This window comes from Leuciscus leuciscus, assembly GCF_965113295.1.
Source record: "Leuciscus leuciscus genome assembly, chromosome: 1".
Taxonomy (NCBI): Eukaryota; Metazoa; Chordata; class Actinopteri; order Cypriniformes; family Leuciscidae; genus Leuciscus; species Leuciscus leuciscus.
This window is the reverse complement of record NC_138725.1, coordinates 37,194,976-37,216,104: the sequence shown is the minus strand read 5'-3', so window position 1 is coordinate 37,216,104 and position 21,129 is coordinate 37,194,976. Positions and strand designations below refer to the sequence as shown.

At 41.5% G+C, this 21,129-nt stretch overlaps 3 protein-coding genes across 5 annotated transcripts in view; 2 read left to right on the top strand and 1 right to left on the bottom strand.

Moving 5' to 3' along the window:
- Positions 1–8,359, top strand: part of LOC309507629 (uncharacterized protein) — a 161,192-nt gene extending 152,833 nt beyond the window's left edge. The window contains exons 9-11 of the mRNA XM_082181946.1: positions 1,727–1,822; positions 7,721–7,816; positions 8,020–8,359. Of these exons, the coding sequence (XP_082038072.1) occupies positions 1,727–1,822; positions 7,721–7,816; positions 8,020–8,216 (389 nt within the window). The 3' untranslated portion in view covers positions 8,217–8,359. The remainder of the gene's footprint in view (positions 1–1,726; positions 1,823–7,720; positions 7,817–8,019) is intronic.
- A 1,668-nt stretch (positions 8,360–10,027) lies between these two features.
- Positions 10,028–21,129, bottom strand: part of tmem220 (transmembrane protein 220) — a 98,574-nt gene continuing 87,472 nt past the window's right edge. The window contains 1 exon segment of the mRNA XM_082166131.1: positions 10,028–10,846. Within this exon segment, the coding sequence (XP_082022257.1) occupies positions 10,639–10,846 (208 nt within the window). The 3' untranslated portion in view covers positions 10,028–10,638.
- LOC309506893 (uncharacterized protein) overlaps positions 14,071–21,129 on the top strand; it is a 129,251-nt gene continuing 122,192 nt past the window's right edge. Inside the window, exon 1 of one of the 3 annotated variants that reach the window (XR_014208966.1) lies at positions 14,071–14,265. Coding sequence is in view for 2 of the 3 variants with exons in the window: in XM_082180876.1 (XP_082037002.1) it covers positions 14,214–14,265 (52 nt within the window). In the remaining variant the exon portion in view is untranslated. The remainder of the gene's footprint in view (positions 14,266–21,129) is intronic. The other 2 variants (XM_082180876.1, XM_082180877.1) reach the window with 2 other exon arrangements.

The following is a 21,129-nucleotide window of genomic DNA, read 5'->3' as shown; positions in this document are numbered from 1 at the left end:
ATTGAACAAGCAAATATAAGTTTATTTTACAAAGTGTTTTCATGGTAAAGTTCATGAGCTTGTCATTAAATGTCGGAGTCGTGACACAGAGGGTTGGTCACATGATCAGGATAGATAAAGATTGATCACATGATCAGGATAAATAAAGATTGATCACATGATCAGGATAAATAAAGATTGATCACATGATCAGGATATATTAAGCTGGAGGTTTGAGATTGATCTGTATGTGGTGTATCATTCTCTCTCTCTCTCTCTCTCTCTCTCTCTCACTCTCTCTCTCTCTCTCTCTCTCTCTCTCTGTGCGCGCATGCAGGAGTGAGTGAGAGTTCTACGGTGAGAGTGAGTTTTTCGTTCTTTGTCTCCCTATTTTATGTTGTTTGTGGGTACAAACAACAATTTTCAAATATATTATTTTGTGTAATTAAGTTAGAGGGTAGCAGGATTTGAGGTAAACTGAGGAGCGCAGTCTTCCAGCGAGTGCTGGTTGGCAATGGCATCCTCTGAACGCCTCAGTTATGATCGGCTTTCACGCAGGCATGGCATCAAGATTGCACCTGCAATGAATTGTTCAGTGGAAGAATGTAGTTTGGCAGCCGGTTGGGAATGTTGTCGGTCACGACAGCATAATGTCAGCGTCTCCTATGAATAGTGCGGTGTTGATTTTCTTAGATAACATTGAGAAAGTGAACAGCGTGGTGCAAAACGGAATTGTCATACAGGAGACTTTTACGCCAGTAATGCCTTTAGTTCAACCGGCAAAAAATATAATTTTGTCCAATGTCCCCGCGGTTTATAAAAGATGAGTTGCTGATCACAGAGTTGTCCAGTCATGGAAAAATTGTGTCACAAATGATAAAATTGTTTTATTGACAAAACATCTGGTGATGGAAGATCGGGTTAGTGAGGAGTATGTGAGTGATGGTGCAATTTTTAAGACGCCCTCTGTTAAGAGGAAAAGGAATAAAACGAAGTCAAAACAAATGCCAGAAGTAAAAGTTGATGCACGTAATAAGGATGTTGAATGCACACTGAAAAAAAAAATGATACTTTGGATTAACTTAAAAAATTGTTGTAATTTGTTACAGCTAATTTTTTAAGATTTTCTCAAATTGTATTTATGATTTGGTTAAAACCATGAATTTTGATTTAATGTCAAACCAAAATTTTAATTTTGTAGCGTTAATAGAGTGACTCTGACAATTTAATTTAGCACAAAGGAAATATTAATTAATTTATAGGGAATTCGAAAGAATCACTTATTACGACCGAGCAAATGACTCGTTCAGGGTTCATTTGAACCGGCCGTAATTATCAGCTCTGCAACGAATATAATAAATATCCAAACTATAGTGAAACAGTTATAGTGGGTACACTGAAAAAATATTTTCATTCATCCAATTAAACATTTTTAGGGTAATGGTTCACATCTATATTTTATAACTTGAGCCAATGAAAAATAAATAACTTGCCCTTACGAAGCTCTGAGAAATAAAAGTTGTTGTGAAAAACTCTCTCTCTCTCTCTCTCTCTCTCTCTCTCTCTCTCTCTCTCTCTCTCTCTCTCTCTCTCTCTCTCTCTCTCTCTCTCTCTCTCTCTCTCTCTCTCTCTCTCTCTCTCCTCACACTGTCCTGTAATGAAGACAAAATCCCTTGTAATATAAGTAAGACACTTGTGTAAGAAAGTGCTGGAGAAGTGATTCTTTATTTGATCTGATCATGAACAGATCCTATTGGATGGGCCTGTGTGCTGGTGTTTCTGCAGATACTCTGGACACTTGTCAAGTTTACTGATCCATATTATGATATCCCTTTATCTCAAGGTACAGTATTGATCAATTTTCATCATCTTCTCGGTTTTATGTTTTTCTACATCAGTTTTGGTTCATGTAAAATTAAATACTTTAGTAGTTGATGATATTAAACAATGCAGGGCCAGTAATATTAAGCAGTTTTGAGTGTTTAGAAGAGAGACACATTTTGAAGAAAAAAACCTGTCCCCAGCACAGCCATGTGGGGCCCAAATGGGCTTGACCTGGGCTATCTAACTGGGACCCAGCCAGTTTTGCCCCCAGTTTCCATGTAGGCCCCACATGGGTTTGCCCAGATGAAATGAACACTGCTTAGTGTGCACACTACAGGCTGTTTAATGTAACACTTAATCAGTGTTGGAGGTAATGAGATAATTAAGTGATTGAATAATGATTGTGCATTAATGATGAACACCTGCTGTTAACAAGCAGAATCACTGAAGGAAAGAGAAACACAAGAACTACTTCCAGCCACTGCCTTGGATGAAATCAACTGAAGATAAAATACATTAAATCTCTCAAGATCTGATTAAACAACTCCACAAACAGCATTACCAGCTTCACTTATTACTAACCAGACTGACTTTATTTATGTCAGACATCTACAGTTCTTATTAAGAATTAACAGAGGTTTAGATGTTGATTACTTATTTGAAAGTAATAGTTTGGTTTGATGTTACCATTGTGGCGATCAGTGTGTGCTTTAGTCGGGCTCTTGACTTTTTAACATTAGTTTTTCTCAGGCAGCTGTGTCTGTTTGTTATGGTGAGAATAGCAAGAGAAAATATAATCAGATGCTGTAAGCTGATTGATGATAACAATGTAATCATTGTCATGTTGTGGCTTAACTCACTGATCTTATGTGTGAGGTGTGTCATTCATTTTGTTTTATTGTTGTGATTTTTACAGCAAGAGATCCAGCACAGTTTAATCAGAACATCAAATGATTTTTAACACACCATTTACATATTTTGGACTCCTGTGAGTTTTACTCGCACACAGACATCAAGAATCAGCATATGAATCTCAACAATGGTGACATGCTTCATGCTGCAATGCATTCTGAGTGCATCATACGAAACTTATCCATGGCTCCCAGAATACATTGCACCATGAAGCATGTCACCATTGTTGAGATTCATATGCTGATTCTTGATGTCTGTGTGCGCTAGTAAATCTCACAAGGGCCCAAAATATGTAAATGATGTGTTAAAAATCATTTGATGTTCTGATTAAATTATATTATTCTCTTGCTGTAGAATCACAACAATAAAACAAAATGAATAACATACTACCCTTATAAATCTCACACATTATATCAGTGAGTTAAAGTACAAGTTCGGTATTTTACACTTAAAGCCCTGTTTACAGATCGTTTCTGATGAAATAGACCAGTTAAGATTAAAATTTGGACACATGCTGCTGTCCCGAGAATTTTAGGTTTCTTTCGTTTCTCGGGACAGCAGCATGTGTCCAAATTTTAATCTTAACCGTTCTATTTCATCAGAAACGATTTGTAAACAGGGCTTTAAGTGTAAAATACCAAACTTGTTCTTTAAGCCATTACATGATGATTATATTCTTATCATCAATCAGCTTACAGCATCTGATTATATTTTCTCTTGCTGTTCTCACCATAACAAACAGATACAGCTGCCTGAGAATAACTAATGTTAAAAAGTCAAGAGCCCGACTAAAGCACACACTGATCGCCACAATGGTAACATCAAATCAAACTATTACTTTCAAATAAGTAATCAACGTCTAAACCTCTTCTTAATTCTCAATAAGAACTTCTGTAGATGTCTGACATAAATAAAGTCAGTCTGGTTAGTAATAAGTGAAGCTGGTAATGCTGTTTGTGGAGTTGTTTAATTAGATCTTGAGAGATTTAATGTATTTTATCTTCAGTTGATTTCATCCAAGGCAGTGGCTGGAAGAAATTCTTGTGTTTCTCTTTCCTTCAGTGATTCTGCTTGTTAACAGCAGGTGTTCATCATTAATGCACAATCATTATTCAATCACTTAATTATCTCATTACCTCCAACACTGATTAAGTGTTACATTAACCAGCCTGTAGTGCGCACACTAAACAGTGTTAATTTCATCTGGGCAAACCCATGTGGGGCCTACATGGAAACTGGGGGCAAAACTGGCTGGGTCCCAGTTAGATAGCCCAGGTCAAGCCCATTTGGGCCCCACATGGCTGTGCTGGCTGGGTCCCTGTGTCTTAATTCAGTTTTAATTGTTATAAATCTGATTCCTGATGGAAACGGCTGACAGACGCTGTAGACTAGGGCTGGGCGATATATCACATGACATTGTTAGGCGTATCTCGTCAGTAAAGCCGGTTCCTTGATTAGTAGTAAATCGCCTTCACCTGCTTTCAGATGGAGCGGCATTTACTACACAGCAAAAACTCCAGTGTTAAATTAACACTCAAGAGTGTTAAAGTTAATGAGATAATTAAGTGATTAATTTAGTGATGATTGAGCATTATTGAAGACACCTGATGTTAACAAGCAGAATCACTGAAGGAGAAAATCACCAATTGTAAGCCACCGTTATGGCGATCATTGTTTGCTTTAGTTGGGCTCTTGACCCTTATACATTCACTTTAAATTTTGTTTGTCTGCTGTTATTGATTTATAACAGTCAAATGAACAAAGAAAAGTGTGATCTGAAAGTGTTGGTTATGTTTTGACATAATCATGCTGTGATCTGAAAAATGAAACTTATTGAGATAGTTTAGTTTAACTTGTTAGCAGCAGCTTTGTGCTTCTACAGCATATGGTTATCAGTATTTTTCTTATAATCCAAAATATTTAACAAACATTGTTTTGATCAAAACACTTTCAAATGAATTTATTTAGACACATAGACATCATTAATCAGCCTGTGAATCTCAACAATGGTGACAATAATAAAGCATGTTGCAGTGGCTGCCACCAATCACAACTCATTAATGGCTCCCATCATGCATTGCGGTATGAATAAATTATGATCTGAATTGCCTATGTAATTTACTTTTCCTAATTGAATATTCTGCTCGTCACCATTGTTGAGATGCATTGTGTGTGCCTAAAATAAAGATTTTTTTTTTTTTTTTAAACAACTTTTAAGAAATCCTTTATATTACATCTAAAATTCTGGATATTTATGCAGAATCACAGTTATTCTATGGTCAACAACATAAATTTAAGTCAGATATAAGCAATTAAGGAGTTCAGTGATCAAGCTCAAATGATGATTGTCATAATATAACCAACACCATCTGATCACTTTATTATTTATTTCATACAACAGCCAAACAAAATCTAAAGTACACATAAAAGGGTCAAGAGCCCAACTAAAGCAAATACCCATCACAATAATGGTAACTTACAATTTGTGATTTTCTCCTTCAGTGATTCTGCTTGTTAACATCAGGTGTCTTCAATAATGTTCAATCATCACTAAATGAATCACTTAATTATCTCATTAACTTCAACACTTTTGAATGTTCATATACACTCCCAGGAGTGTTAATTTAACACTGGAGTTTTTGCTGTGTACAAAGAGCCGTAGTTCACTGACAAGCTGAGCCATATCGCATTAATTATCGCTGGCGATACGTCCGCGATATTAATGCGATATGGCTCAGCTTGTCAGTTAACTACGGCTCTTTGTAGTAAATGCCGCTCCATCTGAAAGCAGGTGATGGTGATTTACTACTAATCAAGGAACCGGCTTTACTGACGAGATGCGCATAACAATATTGTGCGATATATCGCCCAGCCCTAAATGCCGCTCCATCTGAAAGCAGGTGATGGCGATTTACTACTAATCAAGGAACCGGCTTTACTGACGAGATGCGCATAACAATGTGATGCGATATATCGCCAGAGAATGTCTAATACCCCTTTTCCACCAACAAGAACCGGGTGCTGGTTCAGAGCTAGAGCTATTGCCAGTTCGGAGTTGGTTCGACTGACGAAGCGGTTTGCGTTTCCACCGGCCAGAGAGCCACAACAGAGCTATATCCCAGCAACGCTAGTGGCAAACACAAACACACCAGACTTGTTCGAGATGCATCGGCTTCTCGCAGAACGATCAGCACATGAAATCAAAGCACTGCGAAAGCGATCAAAAAGCACAAGGAGTCGTATGATCTCCAAACACTCCCGCAGCTCTGATCGGTCCACGCTGCTCTGATGCATCTCGAACAAGGCATCAACAATAATAGACGTTGCGTTACTATGGATGCTCATGGGTTTGCGAAAATAAATCGGCATCCAAACACGGCGAATCCAACGCGTTCGTGCAGCTCGCCGTAACTTACATAGACGGATATTATAATCGAGCTGCTATTAGCTCGACTAGCTGCTATTTAAAAATGGCGGTCACAAGTTTCTCTTCAGTCTTGTTGGCCACGGTAACCCAGCCCCCAGCCTCTGACGCAAGCGGTTCTTTCTTGGCTCCGTTCTAGACCCTGCAATGATTTGGTGCTACTTAAGAACCAGTTTTACTGGTTCGGAGCTGGTGCTCTGGCGGTGGAAAAACAAAGAACCGATTTGAAACTAGGCTCTGGCTCCGAACCAGCACCAGCTCTGTCTTGGTGGAAAAGGGGTATAATAGGAAGAGAATTGGCACTCTCTGGTTACTTCCGGTTTCTGGACTGGCTGCAGTAACATGTCTCTGTCCATGCGGGGACGCTCGCAGGCGAGTGCAGAATGAATGGAGGTCTATGGCGCTATACACATCAAATTCCACTTTTCTCAGGATATAATTTTTTGTCTAGTAATTTGAATGTTGTATTCGAAAGGAGATGCAAAGAAATTACACATTGCTGGGTGTAAGATTTTTTAGAGTCACTTATTTGCTTTAAAAAATCTTTTAAAATATCAATGACGTCATACAGATCGGACGACCAGAGATACTGCTTTACGGCAATCCTTCAGTCACTTTGGTGCTTTCGCGCTCTGCACTTTCTTTTCTCTCGAGGCATCGACAACACAGCTGACACAGGTAAATACACGTGCTAGATGAGTTTTTGTTTTGTTTGTTTCTGGTCCCGCTTCGGATGCCACGATGCCATCAAGCGGTATCTCTGGTCGTAATCAGTCCTTCACTGACCAATCAGCGTTCATTAGCAGAATGCTAGTGTGTTATGGGCAACAACAACTCAACCTGTAAGAAATCGAAAGGACATAAGTACTCGTTCATTCAATTTTCGACCTATAACCCATGTTGAACTTGCAAAACCTACAATAAAATCTGAGATTTTTCAACGGCAATCGGGTGAAAGAGACAAATTTAACCGTCTAGCCCCATAGACTCCCATTCAGTGTGCACTCGCCAGCGATCACCTCCAGTGGAATTCTAATGGAACTGCAACCAAGATCGATACAATGGGGCTAATAGGAAGTGCCAAGGCTCTCCGTAGACGGGCTCTGATATCGCCCAGCCCTACTGTGGACTGGATGAGATGATCATCAGTTATATTGATTGATCTCATTAATTAACAGTAATTAATAATAAAAAGTAGTTGATACATCATGATAAAATATGAATAATTGATCAACACGATAGTTTAAGATGATTTATCTCAGATGAGCTGTAGAAGAATGAAGGACTGAAATCAATCATATCATAAATCAATTAAATAAAGTGATAAAAAAATTAAATAATATAATCAAGCAAACAAAGACTCATCATTTTAAATGTGTATATTTATGTTCAGTTTTTCTGTGTATCTATGATTTTCAATCATTTTCTCTAATAATATTTTTCTAATAATTAAATTGTAATTAATTAAACTAAAAAAAAATTCTAGTGAGTATTTAAACATGTTTTATGTCCCTGAAGGTAAACTGATAATAATCTGCATTTGTTTGATCTTCATATTAAATATGTAAACTTGCATTACAGGTTTTCAGCGTTTTGCCCTCATGTATGTGTTTGGATCAGTCGGTGTTGTTCTACTGACCTCCGTTACACTAATAACTGAACTGATCCTGAAAACAGGTGAGTGAACACAACACTCTCAGGAAAATAAAGATCATGGTGAATAGAGAAAGTTTAAACGTGTATTAATGAGAATCTTTAATCTTGAGTGACTGAAATACTTTACTCACATTGAGGCAGAAATCGCCTGGAGTAATTATACAAATATAGATTGATTTAATTTCTCCAAACAGTGATGATGATAATATTCTCGTATTTTTCAGTGAATGGTGATCGTACGGTTGGAGATCTGAGGTTCATCGTCTTTCCGGTTGAATGTTTCTTTGCCGTGTCTGTGCTGATTTCAGGAATATTTGCATCCCGTGAGTATAAACCAGAATTGTTTCTATTACAAACCATTTTTCTCACGTCTCACAATCATTTGTCTTTCTTCAGAACAAACACAATTCATCAAAAATAAACAATCAATCCATTAATTTCCTGAAGTCTGATTCATTCACAGATTTAACACACAGATTGTGTTGTGTGTCTTTGATTTTCTGTAAAGCGGCTGTTTGATTGACAGTGAGTGTTTAATAGCTGAGAGACTCAAACACAATCATCAGAGGTGTATCCCCTTATGAAAATATATTAAATATATACAGCAACATAGTGTCGGCCCAGATCCGGCTCACGTCTGGTGTGTGTTGAATCCACATGTACCGGATCTGGGCCGACACTATATGTTGCTGTCTGGGACAATAATGGGGTGTGTGTTAAGTGTTGAATCTGTGTGTTTGTTGGCTCTCTGGTCTATTTAGATCGTTGATTGGACTGCAGTTTGTCAGGGATCTATTTTTAAATTTGAAGTGGGTTGAACTTTTTTACAGTGCTGTCTTAAACCAGTCAGAGTCACTATTAAACGTACAGTATGGGATTTTTTCTCCACTAGGGGTTGCTAACCTATTTACAATAACAAAGGCGTAGATTGATGACGCAACATTTGCTATGAATTATGGATTTTGTCGTCAACGTCAAGCCGACCGATCTAATAATGTATATGGATTACTGAATACATCGATGCTTTTATCATGACTGTGATATGAAGCAGTTCGGGATTGCTAAGAGACAGCTATCAGCTCCAAACGCGATGCGAGTCCCGCGGATATAAAAGGAATATGGACATTTCATTCTACCGAACTACACGCAGAATTACTACTCACAGGTCAGTTTATTAGACAAATTAAACTTGAGAGGTAACGCAGCGCTGTTTCACTTGATCTAACATTACACTATCACTCTAAACTGCATTTGAATGTGTTGAAATGTATGTGTTAACGTTAGTTTGTCTGTATGAGACTAGCAGTAAGCTAGCTAGATCACCATTAGAATAACATACAGATCATATTCTAACATTTTATCATTGTTGAACTATATAACCTTGATTAGTTTTATGTAAATGTGCTCACCTGTTTAATAAAGTACATGTAGGAGTTGTCAAAGTCTCGGACGTGGAGCTCTCTCGTTTATATAGTGTCCATGGGAGCTCTAGGCATCTCGAAAACACCGCGCTGATATTGATTCTCGGTTTAGTTCTCCTTTTTTATCCAAAGTCTGCTTGCCATGGTCCATAATGTTTGAACGAAACAACAACAGCGTGCAAATAGACATTGCGAACTACACAGTTGTCCGCGTCAGTTTGGTTACTATCAGAGGGCTCTGGTTCATAGCTCTGGTTGCCAAGACAGCACGAGCGGAAACCAGAGACAACACGGATATGACGGCATTGACGGCGACAAAACGGAAATAAAGACACGGTCCGTGTCTTCGAATTAAAATATTAATTTCTCTGGATTTAGAAGTTAATTGGAACTGTCGGGATAATGTAAATACACAACTTTAAAAAATATATAACATAGATATAGTGATTTTTTATATTTTTTAAATAAAAAAAAATACATATTGTGCCTTTAAAATCAATATTAAGTGACAGCAGTTATTAAAATTGTGTCTTTTTTAAAGGTCTATGTAAATGAGTAGTAATTTCATATAATTTGAAGTGAGAATGATCAGATTGAAACAGATCCACTCATGTCGTTTCTCTCTCTGTTCTGACTTCACAGAGATTGCAAACTGTCTAAAGTTTTGTCAGGTTAGTATAATTTATTTACTTATATTTGACACGCAACTTCAGGAGACTTTTAACTTCATACTACACAACTCTCCAAAAGTATGAGGATGTGATAGAGTTTAAATGACGTCTTGCTCTAAACACAGGATTCAGTGAGACAAGTCAGCAGATCTCAGCAGAACCAGAACACAGAAGAAACACAAGAGATGAAACCTCTGAAGACTGGAGTTTAGGAGCAAACTCAGCCGGATTCAGTGCTGTCACAAACATTTATTGGCAATACGTTAAGGCACAATTTAAAGCTGTTTTGAAACGGCATGGATTGTGAAAAGCATCAAATACAAAAATGACACTGACGGTTTGATCATGTGATCAAGCTGAGTTCAGTGTAGTGCCGTTATTCACTGTTAATATAGTTTTGTACTTTTTTCTTGGTTTTGTAAATATGTGTTTTTATTGTGTTATAAAACTTTGTATGTGATGCTGATTTTAGCTGTAAGCAAAGTTCAACAGTGTAAATAAATCAGAAACGCTGAGACTGGATATTTAAACCTTCAGATGGCGGATCAGATCCTTCTTTATGACAATCTACATTATAAAAGCATTGTGAAATGTATACTGTTATTTACATTCAGATAAATCCAGGAGAGTAACAGACAAATAACAGTATTATCATGATTGCAGCACCAGAGTTTGAAGAGTTTGTATTTCTACAATGTTTGAATTATTAAATATTTCTTAAAGATCAACGGCTGCTGATTGTTTGATATTATCAGTCGACTTCAGTAAAGTTCAGTTGATCTGCTGATCTGGAGCTCAGATGTGTTTTCTTCAGTGTTTTGTCTGATGAGAGAGCAGTGTTACAGTGTTCAGGCCAGTGTTTCCTCAGCTCTGTGTTCATGTAGTAATAGATCCATGTGGTGAAGAGAAACACAGTTATTCCCACAGCAGTGCAGATCCTCACCGAGCCGACAGCGCCTCTACTGGACATGAAACAGTTATTAATGCTCATAATATAATAATACAGCCGAGAAACATCCTCACAGAGCCGGCAGCGCCTCTACAGGACATGACACAGATATTAATGCTCATAATAATATAATAATACAGCCGAGAAACATCCTCACAGAGCCGGCAGCGCCTCTACAAGACATGAAACAGATATTAATGCTCATAATAATATAATAATACAGTTGAGAAACATCCTCACAAAGCCGACAGCGCCTCAACAGGACATGAAACAGATATTAATGCTCATAATAATATACAGTTGAGAAACATCCTCACAGAGCCGACAGCGCCTCCACAGGACATGAAACAGATATTAATGCTCATAATAATATAACAATACAGTTGAGAAACATCCTCACCGAGCCGACAGCGCCTCTACAGAACATGAAACAGATATTAATGCTCATAATAATATAATAATACAGTTGAGAAACATCCTCACAGAGCCGACAGCACCTCTACAGTAGGCTGGTCGAGCGATATATCGCATCACATTGTTATGCGCATCTCGTCAGTAAAGCCGTTTCCTTGATTAGTAGTAAATCACCATCACCTGCTTTCAGATGGAGCGGCATTTACTACAAAGAGCCGTAGTTAACTGACAAGCTGAGCCATATCGCATTAATATCGCGGACGTATCGACAGCGATAATTAATGCGATATGGCTCAGCTTGTCAGTTAACTACGGCTCTTTGTACACAGCAAAAACTCCAGTGTTAAAGCTGCCGTCGGCAAGTCTGGCAGATAGGGTCGATTAGCCAAAATTTTGAATGTTTACAACTCTCATGCCCCTCCCCACTACCAGCGAGCACCCTCCCATCGAGGTCGTGCTCGTCAGTGCGTCACTGTGCGTGTGTACCTGATTTTCTGTGAACGCGTCCGTCTCTTCAGCATCTATCAACACCATGGACTCGGAGGTAGGCTGCCCTGGCTAATCTATCCATAGATAGCAATAACCGAGGAATTGGAAGCTTGTTAGTAGATTTTCTCTCCGCCATCACGCTTCATGCAATCTCCAGGCGAACTTCAGGCGTGGCGTGTGCATGTGATATTAACGTGCGCGAGTGAGGGCCCAGACAGCAAGCCAACATTGAATAAACATTGTTTTTCCATCTGAATCATCATTATGGTTGACATTGAAATTTCAATGCAAAATAAATGTTGAATCACTATTACCATATTGATGAAAACCTGATGTTATTAATGTTGATGGCAACAATATTGGAACAACATTGATCTATAGTTATATCTTTATGATTGATTAAGCATTGATATTTGGTTTACCGGGCGATCACTGAATGTGTTGAAAAGTCATTGATTTATAGTTGACCGGGAAACGACGCTGTTGTTGAAAAGTCATCGACATATAGTTGACCGGGAAATACGATTGAAAATGCATCGATTTTTGGTTGACCGGGAGATCAACACCAACATACTGCACCGGACACAGCTCATTTCTGGACCCTTGGCACAACCAGTTTATTTGCATATTGTATTTGGCTTTGAAGTTTAAAACAAATAACATGATGGAATTATTATAATTTCTTTAGATGTGTCCAATGGGAGACAAGCAGCAAAAAAATAAAATAATAATAATAACTGATGAACTGCTGAGAGATTTAACTTATGAAGCATTAGAAATATAAGGAAATATAAAAATATATAAAACAAACAATGAAAGCTGCATCTGTGTGAATGCCTGACTGTCGTTCAGCAGAAACGACACACTTCACTGCAACTCGATGCGGTTTCTTTTCAGAGACAAAGTTTATGTTGCAGATGGAAGAGCTTAAACTGTAAAGAATCATTGTGTCATTAAAACTCATCAAATACATTTTATATTTAGGGAGACACACCCCAACTCATTTTCATTTCTTGATCTAGTAATAGTGTGCATTTTCAGATTACACCCATTGCAGATTCTCTTAATTTTTTCATAGTGATGTTTTTCCATTGAATCAGAACTGGTTTATCTGGATTATATAAAGTTACACAGAACTCCGAGTCAAAGAAAATAAAACAGGTTTAAACAGATTGTGTTCATGAACCAGATCACTACAGATCTTCACTATGACGATCCAGAAAGATGATCATAATTTCAGCTGAACATAAATCTGCTTATATTTATTCTTATGGTTGATGTTGCAGTTATATCTGACCGCATATACAATGTTTTTCTCTCTTTGAGTTGATTCTAAAAACGAAGCACATAATTAATTGTCCTAAAACTGCTATGGTGTAAATATGAGTCTCGTCCACATGTTAATACTAACACTGAAGCCGTGTAGATCTACTCTTATAGTGTTGACTGTTGAGTTATCTTGGGGTCTGTACTTTGTACCTCACTTACATTCGAGATGATTTGACAGATTAAGTTTTCTGATATTACTGTGTTCTTGTGTTCATTGGAAAGGGCAGAAATATCGATATTTGAAACCATGATCAGCAGTGCAGTGATTGATAATCATGGTTGCGAGCGTGTTGAAACTTGTTCATGTTCATAACCCTAAATGAGAAAAAGACACATAAAGTCAAGAAGGAAAAAAATACAGAGGTTAACCGACATTTCAGTCAAACTGACCCACAACATAACATGTTTCAATTCATGATTTAATTCATAATTTTCTCTCTATCATCACATCTGCTGCATTAAAACAGTTTTGTTTTCTATCTTTATAATCTAATGCCACATTAATTAAGAACAAATACACAATTCAGTCATTAAACCACAAAATTAATATGTTCGTTAGACAAAGTGTTTCCTCAATGTAAATTAAATGATTTATTTAAAAAACCTGACAAAATGAGGAAAGACAGGGATCAGATTGAAGATCACAATCAAACAGAAGATATGATTATTATTTACATTACAGTTTATTATTATTTTCTTACCTATTCCACTTTTGCTTTTTACAAGAATATTGTAAAGTGTATATGTGTAATAAAAGTGTTTCATATTGTTTTGTTAACATGTTTAAAAAGCCTATAGGTTGTTTAATGCCAGATTCCCACTTTGACATCTTACCCCATTAAACTGACTTCAGGCTTGCTAAAACTACAGGCAGGTGTTTTTTTGGGGGGGCAAGTTTGAGCTGAACTCAGTTGGACATTGGTCCTCCAGGAGCGGGTTTGGACACCCCAACTCGTGTTCATTTCTTGATCTGGTAATAGTGTGCAGTTTCAGATCACACCCATTGCGATGCTCTTCATTTTTTCATAGTGATGTATTTCTATTTAATCAGAACTGGTTTATCTGGATTATCTGCTGTTCAACTGAAGTCTTTCTCAGTCTTTAACTCTGATGGTCCAGAGAGATGATCATAATTTCAACTGATCATGGATCTGCTTATGTTCATATTTGTGGCTGCAGTTGCAGTTATATCTGACGGTATGTACATTGTTTTTCTCTCTCTTTAAGCTGATTCTGAAGACAAAGCACATCATTAATGTCCCATTTAAATCTATGCACACTTACACTGTCAGAGGTTTGGCACATCTGGCTGAACTCATGTTGCTCATGATCTTAGAGACCTTTAAAGGCTTCGGCTTCAATTCTAGAAACAAGTTTTCACCTATGTATGAATTTCTTCACAAAGCTTAATTAATTTAACTTTTTATTTTAAATGTATAATTTTAAGCAGATACTGAAGGAAAGTATCAAGGTTTAGCAGTCGAGCTTTCATCAGTTTTGTTGGTTGATGATTTCTATCCACAGCTGTTTTTATAATAACTTTTATAATGTACTAATTTCTGATGCTTAGTTTTCTCTTTCCTGCATTTCTCACACTTTGATTAGTGTTATAGTGTTTGTTGTCATAATGTAGGTCTCAGCAAACACGACCAGCTAAACAACTGGGATCTCTTGTGACTCAAACCCACTTCAAGTCCATTATGTCAGTTATAGTTCATATCGCGTTTTTATTTTTTTATTTTTTTATTTTTTTTATGTTTTTAAAATCGATTTATTTTTTATTACAGAATATTACAGATTCCAAGAACACAGGATGAGATGTTACTATCCTTTGTGCAAGCATTTCCAAGAGTTCATGAACAGTGAGCCTGATGAAATTTGGGGAGCGCATCGTCAGTAGTGTACCTTTGGTTCCTAGGGTGTTTCGGCCTTTCACACTATACACCCTCCCCACAGGCGGCCAGCGACAGGGTGATCAATCCTACGCTTGCGTCCCATTCCCAATTAGTCATAGGAGTTGCCTTGTTGTTGATAGCCAACATCCCATGGGACTATGCATGGCAGGGGCGTCCTCCTCCCTGAGTCAAGCATTGTTGACCGCATACCTCCTGACCCTCTCACTTCGGGGTCCAGCTAGGGTCTTTCCTCTTCATCCAGAGCCACTGACTGCTGCCTTCTGCCGCCTCCGATACAGCTCTGATTGCCGAACGCTGGCTCTGGCCCTTAATTCCCAGGTCTCTAAGCAGTCTGGTTGTAGATGTTGCCACAAAACCTCTGCAGCCCACCTCCACTGGTCGGACTTCTGTGTTCCAGCCATGATGCCGTGCTTCGGCAGCTAGATCGGCATAGCGCAGATGTTTTCGCTCATAAGCCTCATCGACTGAGTCCTCCCAGGGTACTGTGAGCTCAATAATGAAGACCTTCTTGAGCGAACGGGACCAGAGCACCATGTCAGGTCTTAGGGTGGTGGTTGCGATCTCCGGAGGAAACACAAGTTGCCGACCAATGTCAGCTAGCATTTTCCAGTCGCGGGCCAAGTGCAGCTGGTCTCGCTCTGATGGTGTAGAGCTACTCTTCGGTGGTTTTGCTCCTTCGCGGACAAAAGTCGTCCGTAAGGGGTGTGATGCTGCTGGGGGTGGCAGGGAGTTGGTGGCAGCTCGCTTGTCCTCCAGGGCGGACGCAAGGTTTTTTAGAACTTGGTTGTGATGCCAAGTGTAGCGTCCTTGGGTGAGGCTTGTTTTACACCCTGTGAGAATGTGCCTGAGGTTAGCTGGCATGGAACAGAGGGCACAGTCCGGATCTTCACCATACCATTGGTGAAGATTAACTGGTGTTGGAAGGACATCATATGTTGCTCTGATGGAAAAGCTCAACCGCCTCGCTTCCATGGCCCACAGATCCTTCCAGCTGATCTTACTCTTCTCCACACTGTCCCATCGAGTCCACTGTCCCTGTTTGGCAAGAGAGACTGCCTTGGCCCACCTTGCAGCCTCCTCCTGATGGCGTACTTCCTGCACTACCATCTTCCGCCGCTCTGGTGCAGTGGCCTTACTCCAAACAGCACGGCTAGTTAGCCCAAGGCCTCCTCTCCCTTGCTGAACATGACCCACAATGTCAGCATGTCTGAGGGCTGCTGTTGCCTCCTGGACTGCCTTTCCTGGCCTCCATTTGCGCCCAGTTACCAAGGTCGGTGCGTTGTTGCTCACCACTGGGTCTCGAGATTCATTCAGTGTCATCTGGAGCCTGGTTTTTGCACACTTGAATTCCTCTGTTAGACTGGTGAGGGGCAGCTTGAGGACACCATCTCCATAGAGGCCTATGGTGGTAAGGCATCGTGGAACTCCGAGCCACTTCTTTAAGTAGCCTGTGACTCCTCTTTCCATCTTCTCCACTATTGAGATTGGAACCTCATATACTACTAGGGGCCACAACACCCGGGGTAGGAGACCAAACTGCAGACACCAGGCCTTTAACTTTCCAGGTAGCTGGGTGTTGTCGATGGACTGTAGGCTATTACTGATGTCTTTGCGCAGCTGTTGCACCTGGTCTTTGTCCTTCAGGCTTGCATCATACCACCTTCCAAGGCTTTTTACTGGCTGCTCAGACACTGTTGGGATTTGGTCATCTCCGATGAAGAATTTCAGGTCAGAGAGTACTCCCTTCGCAATCGAGATGCTGCGAGACTTGGATGGTTTAATCTTCATTCAGCTGATGTTCTCCTCAAGTTTTCTGAGCAGTCTCCTGGTGCATGGAACAGTGGTGGTCAATGTTGTAATGTCGTCCATGTAGGCTCTGAGTGGAGGGAGGCGGAAACCAGAGTCGACTCGCTGTCCACCAGCAACCCATTTTGAGGATCTGATGATAACTTCCATTGCCATTATAAATGCCAACGGAGAAATGGTACATCCCGCCATTATACCTACATTCAGGCACTGCCATGAGGTGGTGAACTCTGAGGTGGTGAAGCAGAACTGCAGATCCTGGAAGTACGACTTCACCAGGGTTGTGATGGTGTCCGGTATGTGGAAAAATCTGAAGGCAGACCACAGGAGTTCATGGGGCACAGAGCCAAATGCATTGGCGAGGTCGAGGAAGACTACATGGAGGTCCCTTTTCTCCACTTTGGCCATTTGGATCTGGTGCCAGATCATGCTGGAATGTTCCAAGCAGCCAGAGAACCCTGATATTCCTGCCTTCTGTACAGATGTATCGACGTACTCATTCCTTTGCAGGAACACGGCCATCCTCTGAGCAATGACCCTAAAGAAGATTTTACCCTCGGCATTCAGTAAGGAGATTGGGCGGAATTGGCTGATGTTCACTGCATCCTTCTCCTTAGGGATCAGGACCCCGCCTGCCCTACGCCACACTTTGGGTATTATCTTCTTTTGCCAAGCTGTTCTCATAAGCCTCCAGAGGAACCTCAGGACGTCTGGTGCGTTCTTATACACTTTGTACGGGACTCCATTTGGCCCCGGGGCTGATGCTGTTCTTGCCCATCGAACTATGTTTTCCACCTCTTTCCATGTTGGAGGGCTGGTCTCAATATGATGTTCCGGGGGTTCAATGGGTGGGATATCTGATGGGATGGCCAGATGTTCATGTCGCTTTGAGTCAAAGTTTGTTGTTCTCAGGTGCTCCTCTAGGTCTTTCTTTGTTGTTTTTAGAGCTCCACTTTTTTCCTTCGTGAAGAGACTTTTAAGGAACTTGAAGGGATCTTTATAGAATCGGGTTCTAGTTTGCTCTTTCTTCCTTCTGCGTTTCCGTAGGTTCTCTGCTCTACGGAGGGATGCCAACCGGATTTTGATGTCAGCCTGAAGTGCCTCTATGCCCTCCTTTTCCACTTCCGAGGCCTTCTTCCACTGTTTCTTAAGCTGTCTCCTTTCTTGAACGAGGCGCTTGAATTCTTGTTGCCTCCTGGAAACTGGTGGGGTTGGACCCTTTCTCCCACCTTTTGCCTCTTGCACTCCAAAGCTTTCTGCCCCGTACTCATAAATGATATCCCCCATCCTCTCCAACTTCTTCTCCACTGTGCCTCGAAGTTTCTCGAGGGTCAAGGTAAGGTCAGTATTCACTGTTTCCCACAACTTCTTGTCACTGGCGCCAGGCCACTTCACATACGGTCTGTGCCCTGGTAGTCTCCTCTCGACTGCAGGTCTGGGAGGCTGGGTGAGTTCCACTCCTGTTGTTGGTTCCACCTCAGTTGTTACTTCGGTGCTTGAGTTTACATCCTCCATGACAGTGGTACTGATGCACTGCAAACTATGGTTTGCGTCCAGTTGCTGTGCTTCATTCGACTGATTTGATCGCTTTCGCAGAAAGTGATCAATGCGAGGCCTCTGTCTCTCTATACCCAAACACCGCTTCTTCCCCTGGTGGATCCTCAACCCATGGTGTGATGTAACTTTCCTCCAACCACAGACACATACCTGCATCTGTTTGTGGCCCGCTGTTGCAGCGGAACTTGTGACAGTTGCTGTGGTGTTCTCTTGTGCTATGCTCTCATTACTCGTAGTCGTTTCCAGTCCAGTCGTTACCATGTTGTCAATCAATGAGTCATCTTCCGCCCCCGCTCTCGCAGACTCTAGGGGTATTCTCATTTGTTGCCTTTCTGTAGCTAAAGCGGGTGTTTCCAACATACTGCGAAGCATGGGAAACTACAGAAATGGGAAGCTAGCCCATGACTGTCCCAGTGGGGTCTATTCCCTCCTGTCAGCCGTCTCTCCGTGCCGCCACAAGGACTTTCCCCTGTTGTCAGCTGATCTTTCTCAGTAGTCACTGGACAAGTCCAGATATTCAGATTCCAAGATATTAATTCAAATTAAATTGCTTTATTTTTGCCCTTGCTTATAGATGAGGTTGACAGAAGTTAGCCACTTTCGATTCAATACATTTACATTTATTCATTTAGCTGACGCTTATATCCGAAGCGACTTACAATTGCTATATATGTCAGAGGTCGCACGCCTCTGGAGCAACTAGGGGTTAAGTGTCTTGCTCAGGGACACATTGGTGTCTCACAGTGGATTCGAACCCGGGTCTCTCACACCAAAGGCATGTGTCTTATCCATTGCGCCACCACCACCCAATAGAGGATGAAATGTGTCATTACAGAGCTGCACGATTCATCTTTAAAAGTCTTTAAAGAACATAAGCGCTTTGGGTGTACAGTAGTACATATGAAAGCGCTATATAAATGCCTCATTCATTCATTCATTCATCTTTAAAAGTCTGTGATCTCGATTCAAACACCCACGCGATCTTATTCCATTTCGTTTGTCTATTAAACCTTTGACAAAATCATATTCAAATCTGTGTTGGCGCTGCCGCTGACCAAGAAAGAGTGTCATGAACAGGTCATGAACCGCATTGACAGCTACCTAAGTTTGAAAACCCCGCAATCTACTATGTTGTTTGAGGGGCGGGCGGTGCCGCCGTGCGTCACTTTAAGGTAGTGGGAGGGGGCACGTCAGCCAGAGTTGTGTGTGTGTGTGTGTGAGTGAGTGAGACTGCCTGCTGAACATTGGGTTGCAGGAATAAGGATCTGAAGTGTCGGGCTGCGTCCGAAATCGCGTACTATGTGAGTAGGTACTACATTTAAATTAGAACGTACTTCGCGACCGTTAAAAAAGTACGTTCTATATAGTATGAATACCGTTAGTATGAATGGAGTCCGGACGTACTACATGCGCCATGTTGGTATTGTCCGTTTATATACTGTCTATGGTATTGTCACGTAACATGCGCGGTCACATCAGCGCGAAAATTTAAAGAGCCCGTTCCACTGACTGCAATGTTTTTAGTTCTCTTACGAGAGTACTCTCGTGTTGCGTAAGCTAGCTTACGCTACGGGAAAAACCCTTTTCTCGAGAATACTGAAGCCAAAAAATTATCCTTAATTTTTGCATTAGTTTAAAACGCATTGCTGCATAAGCAGACCTAGGCAGAGCGGCTCGCGCGCCTATTGGTTGCTCAGCAGCAACTGCTGCAACCTATCCAGGACCTGCTCGTGACGAAGCACCAATGAGGGCGCGGGCGCCCGTGCGCGTCACGTCCCGCCAGAATGGGCGTGGCTACAGGCTATAAAAGCAGGCCCGTGAGGTTGTTCTCTGATTTTTCAACTCTTCAGCGAAGTGGACACTCACCTCGCTGTTCTCCGGAGAAGCTGCGCCGTCGAAGAGCCTTCAGCGGGACGAGCTTCAAGCCGGCCATCTCGCCGCTTCCTCTGCCGTTCCTGCTGCGCTATCCGGCGCCGAATATCCTTTTTCATTACCGCGTGTTACGTTACACACGCTTGCATCTAAAAGAGCGAGGCGTTGTTTCAAATGCCTCTTTTCAAAAAGAGCGGCTCCTGCCGAGCCGATCTCAGCGACGGGGACCGCCACATCCTGTGCGTTTCCTGCCTGGGACAGACACACGCGGACCACGCGCTTTCCCTGGGCGGCTGCCCGGAATGTGAAGTGATGTCTATGGCGACCCTGCGGGCTCGCCTAGCATCTTTCAGCGTGGATCCCGCCCCTCCGCTTCTCTCTTCTGGGCCGCGCCGTAAAAAGCGCCGTTCACAGAGAACACCGGAGGCATCTGCCGCGAGCGCTTGCATGCCGGATCTCTCCCCGTGTGCATCGCTCTCTGCATCCCCCACCTCTATCACGGCCGGCCAGCCGCCCGCTGTGGATATCGAGTCGGGGGGAGATGACGCAGAAGGGGACAGCTGCACTATCCTGGCTTCTGACTGCGAAGGCTGGTCGGGCTCCATTCCGGACCCCGCCCCTTCTCTTCAGGAATCGAGCGGTGTGCGGTCTACGTTCGACGCCGAGCTTCTTCGCCTGCTTACCAAGGCCGTGGAGGACCTCGGCCTCGATTGGTCGCTTCCTGACGAGCCTGCACCCAGCAGGCTGGACGGTTGCTTTCTGCCAGGCCGCCGCTCGACGCCTCACACGAGGCCTGCCCCCTTTCTTCCGGAGCTCCACGAGGAGCTCACTAAGAGCTGGAAGGCGCCATTTTCTGCCAGGCTGCGTTCTACTGTCTCTTCGACGCTCTCTCTAGTAGACGGCGCGAAAG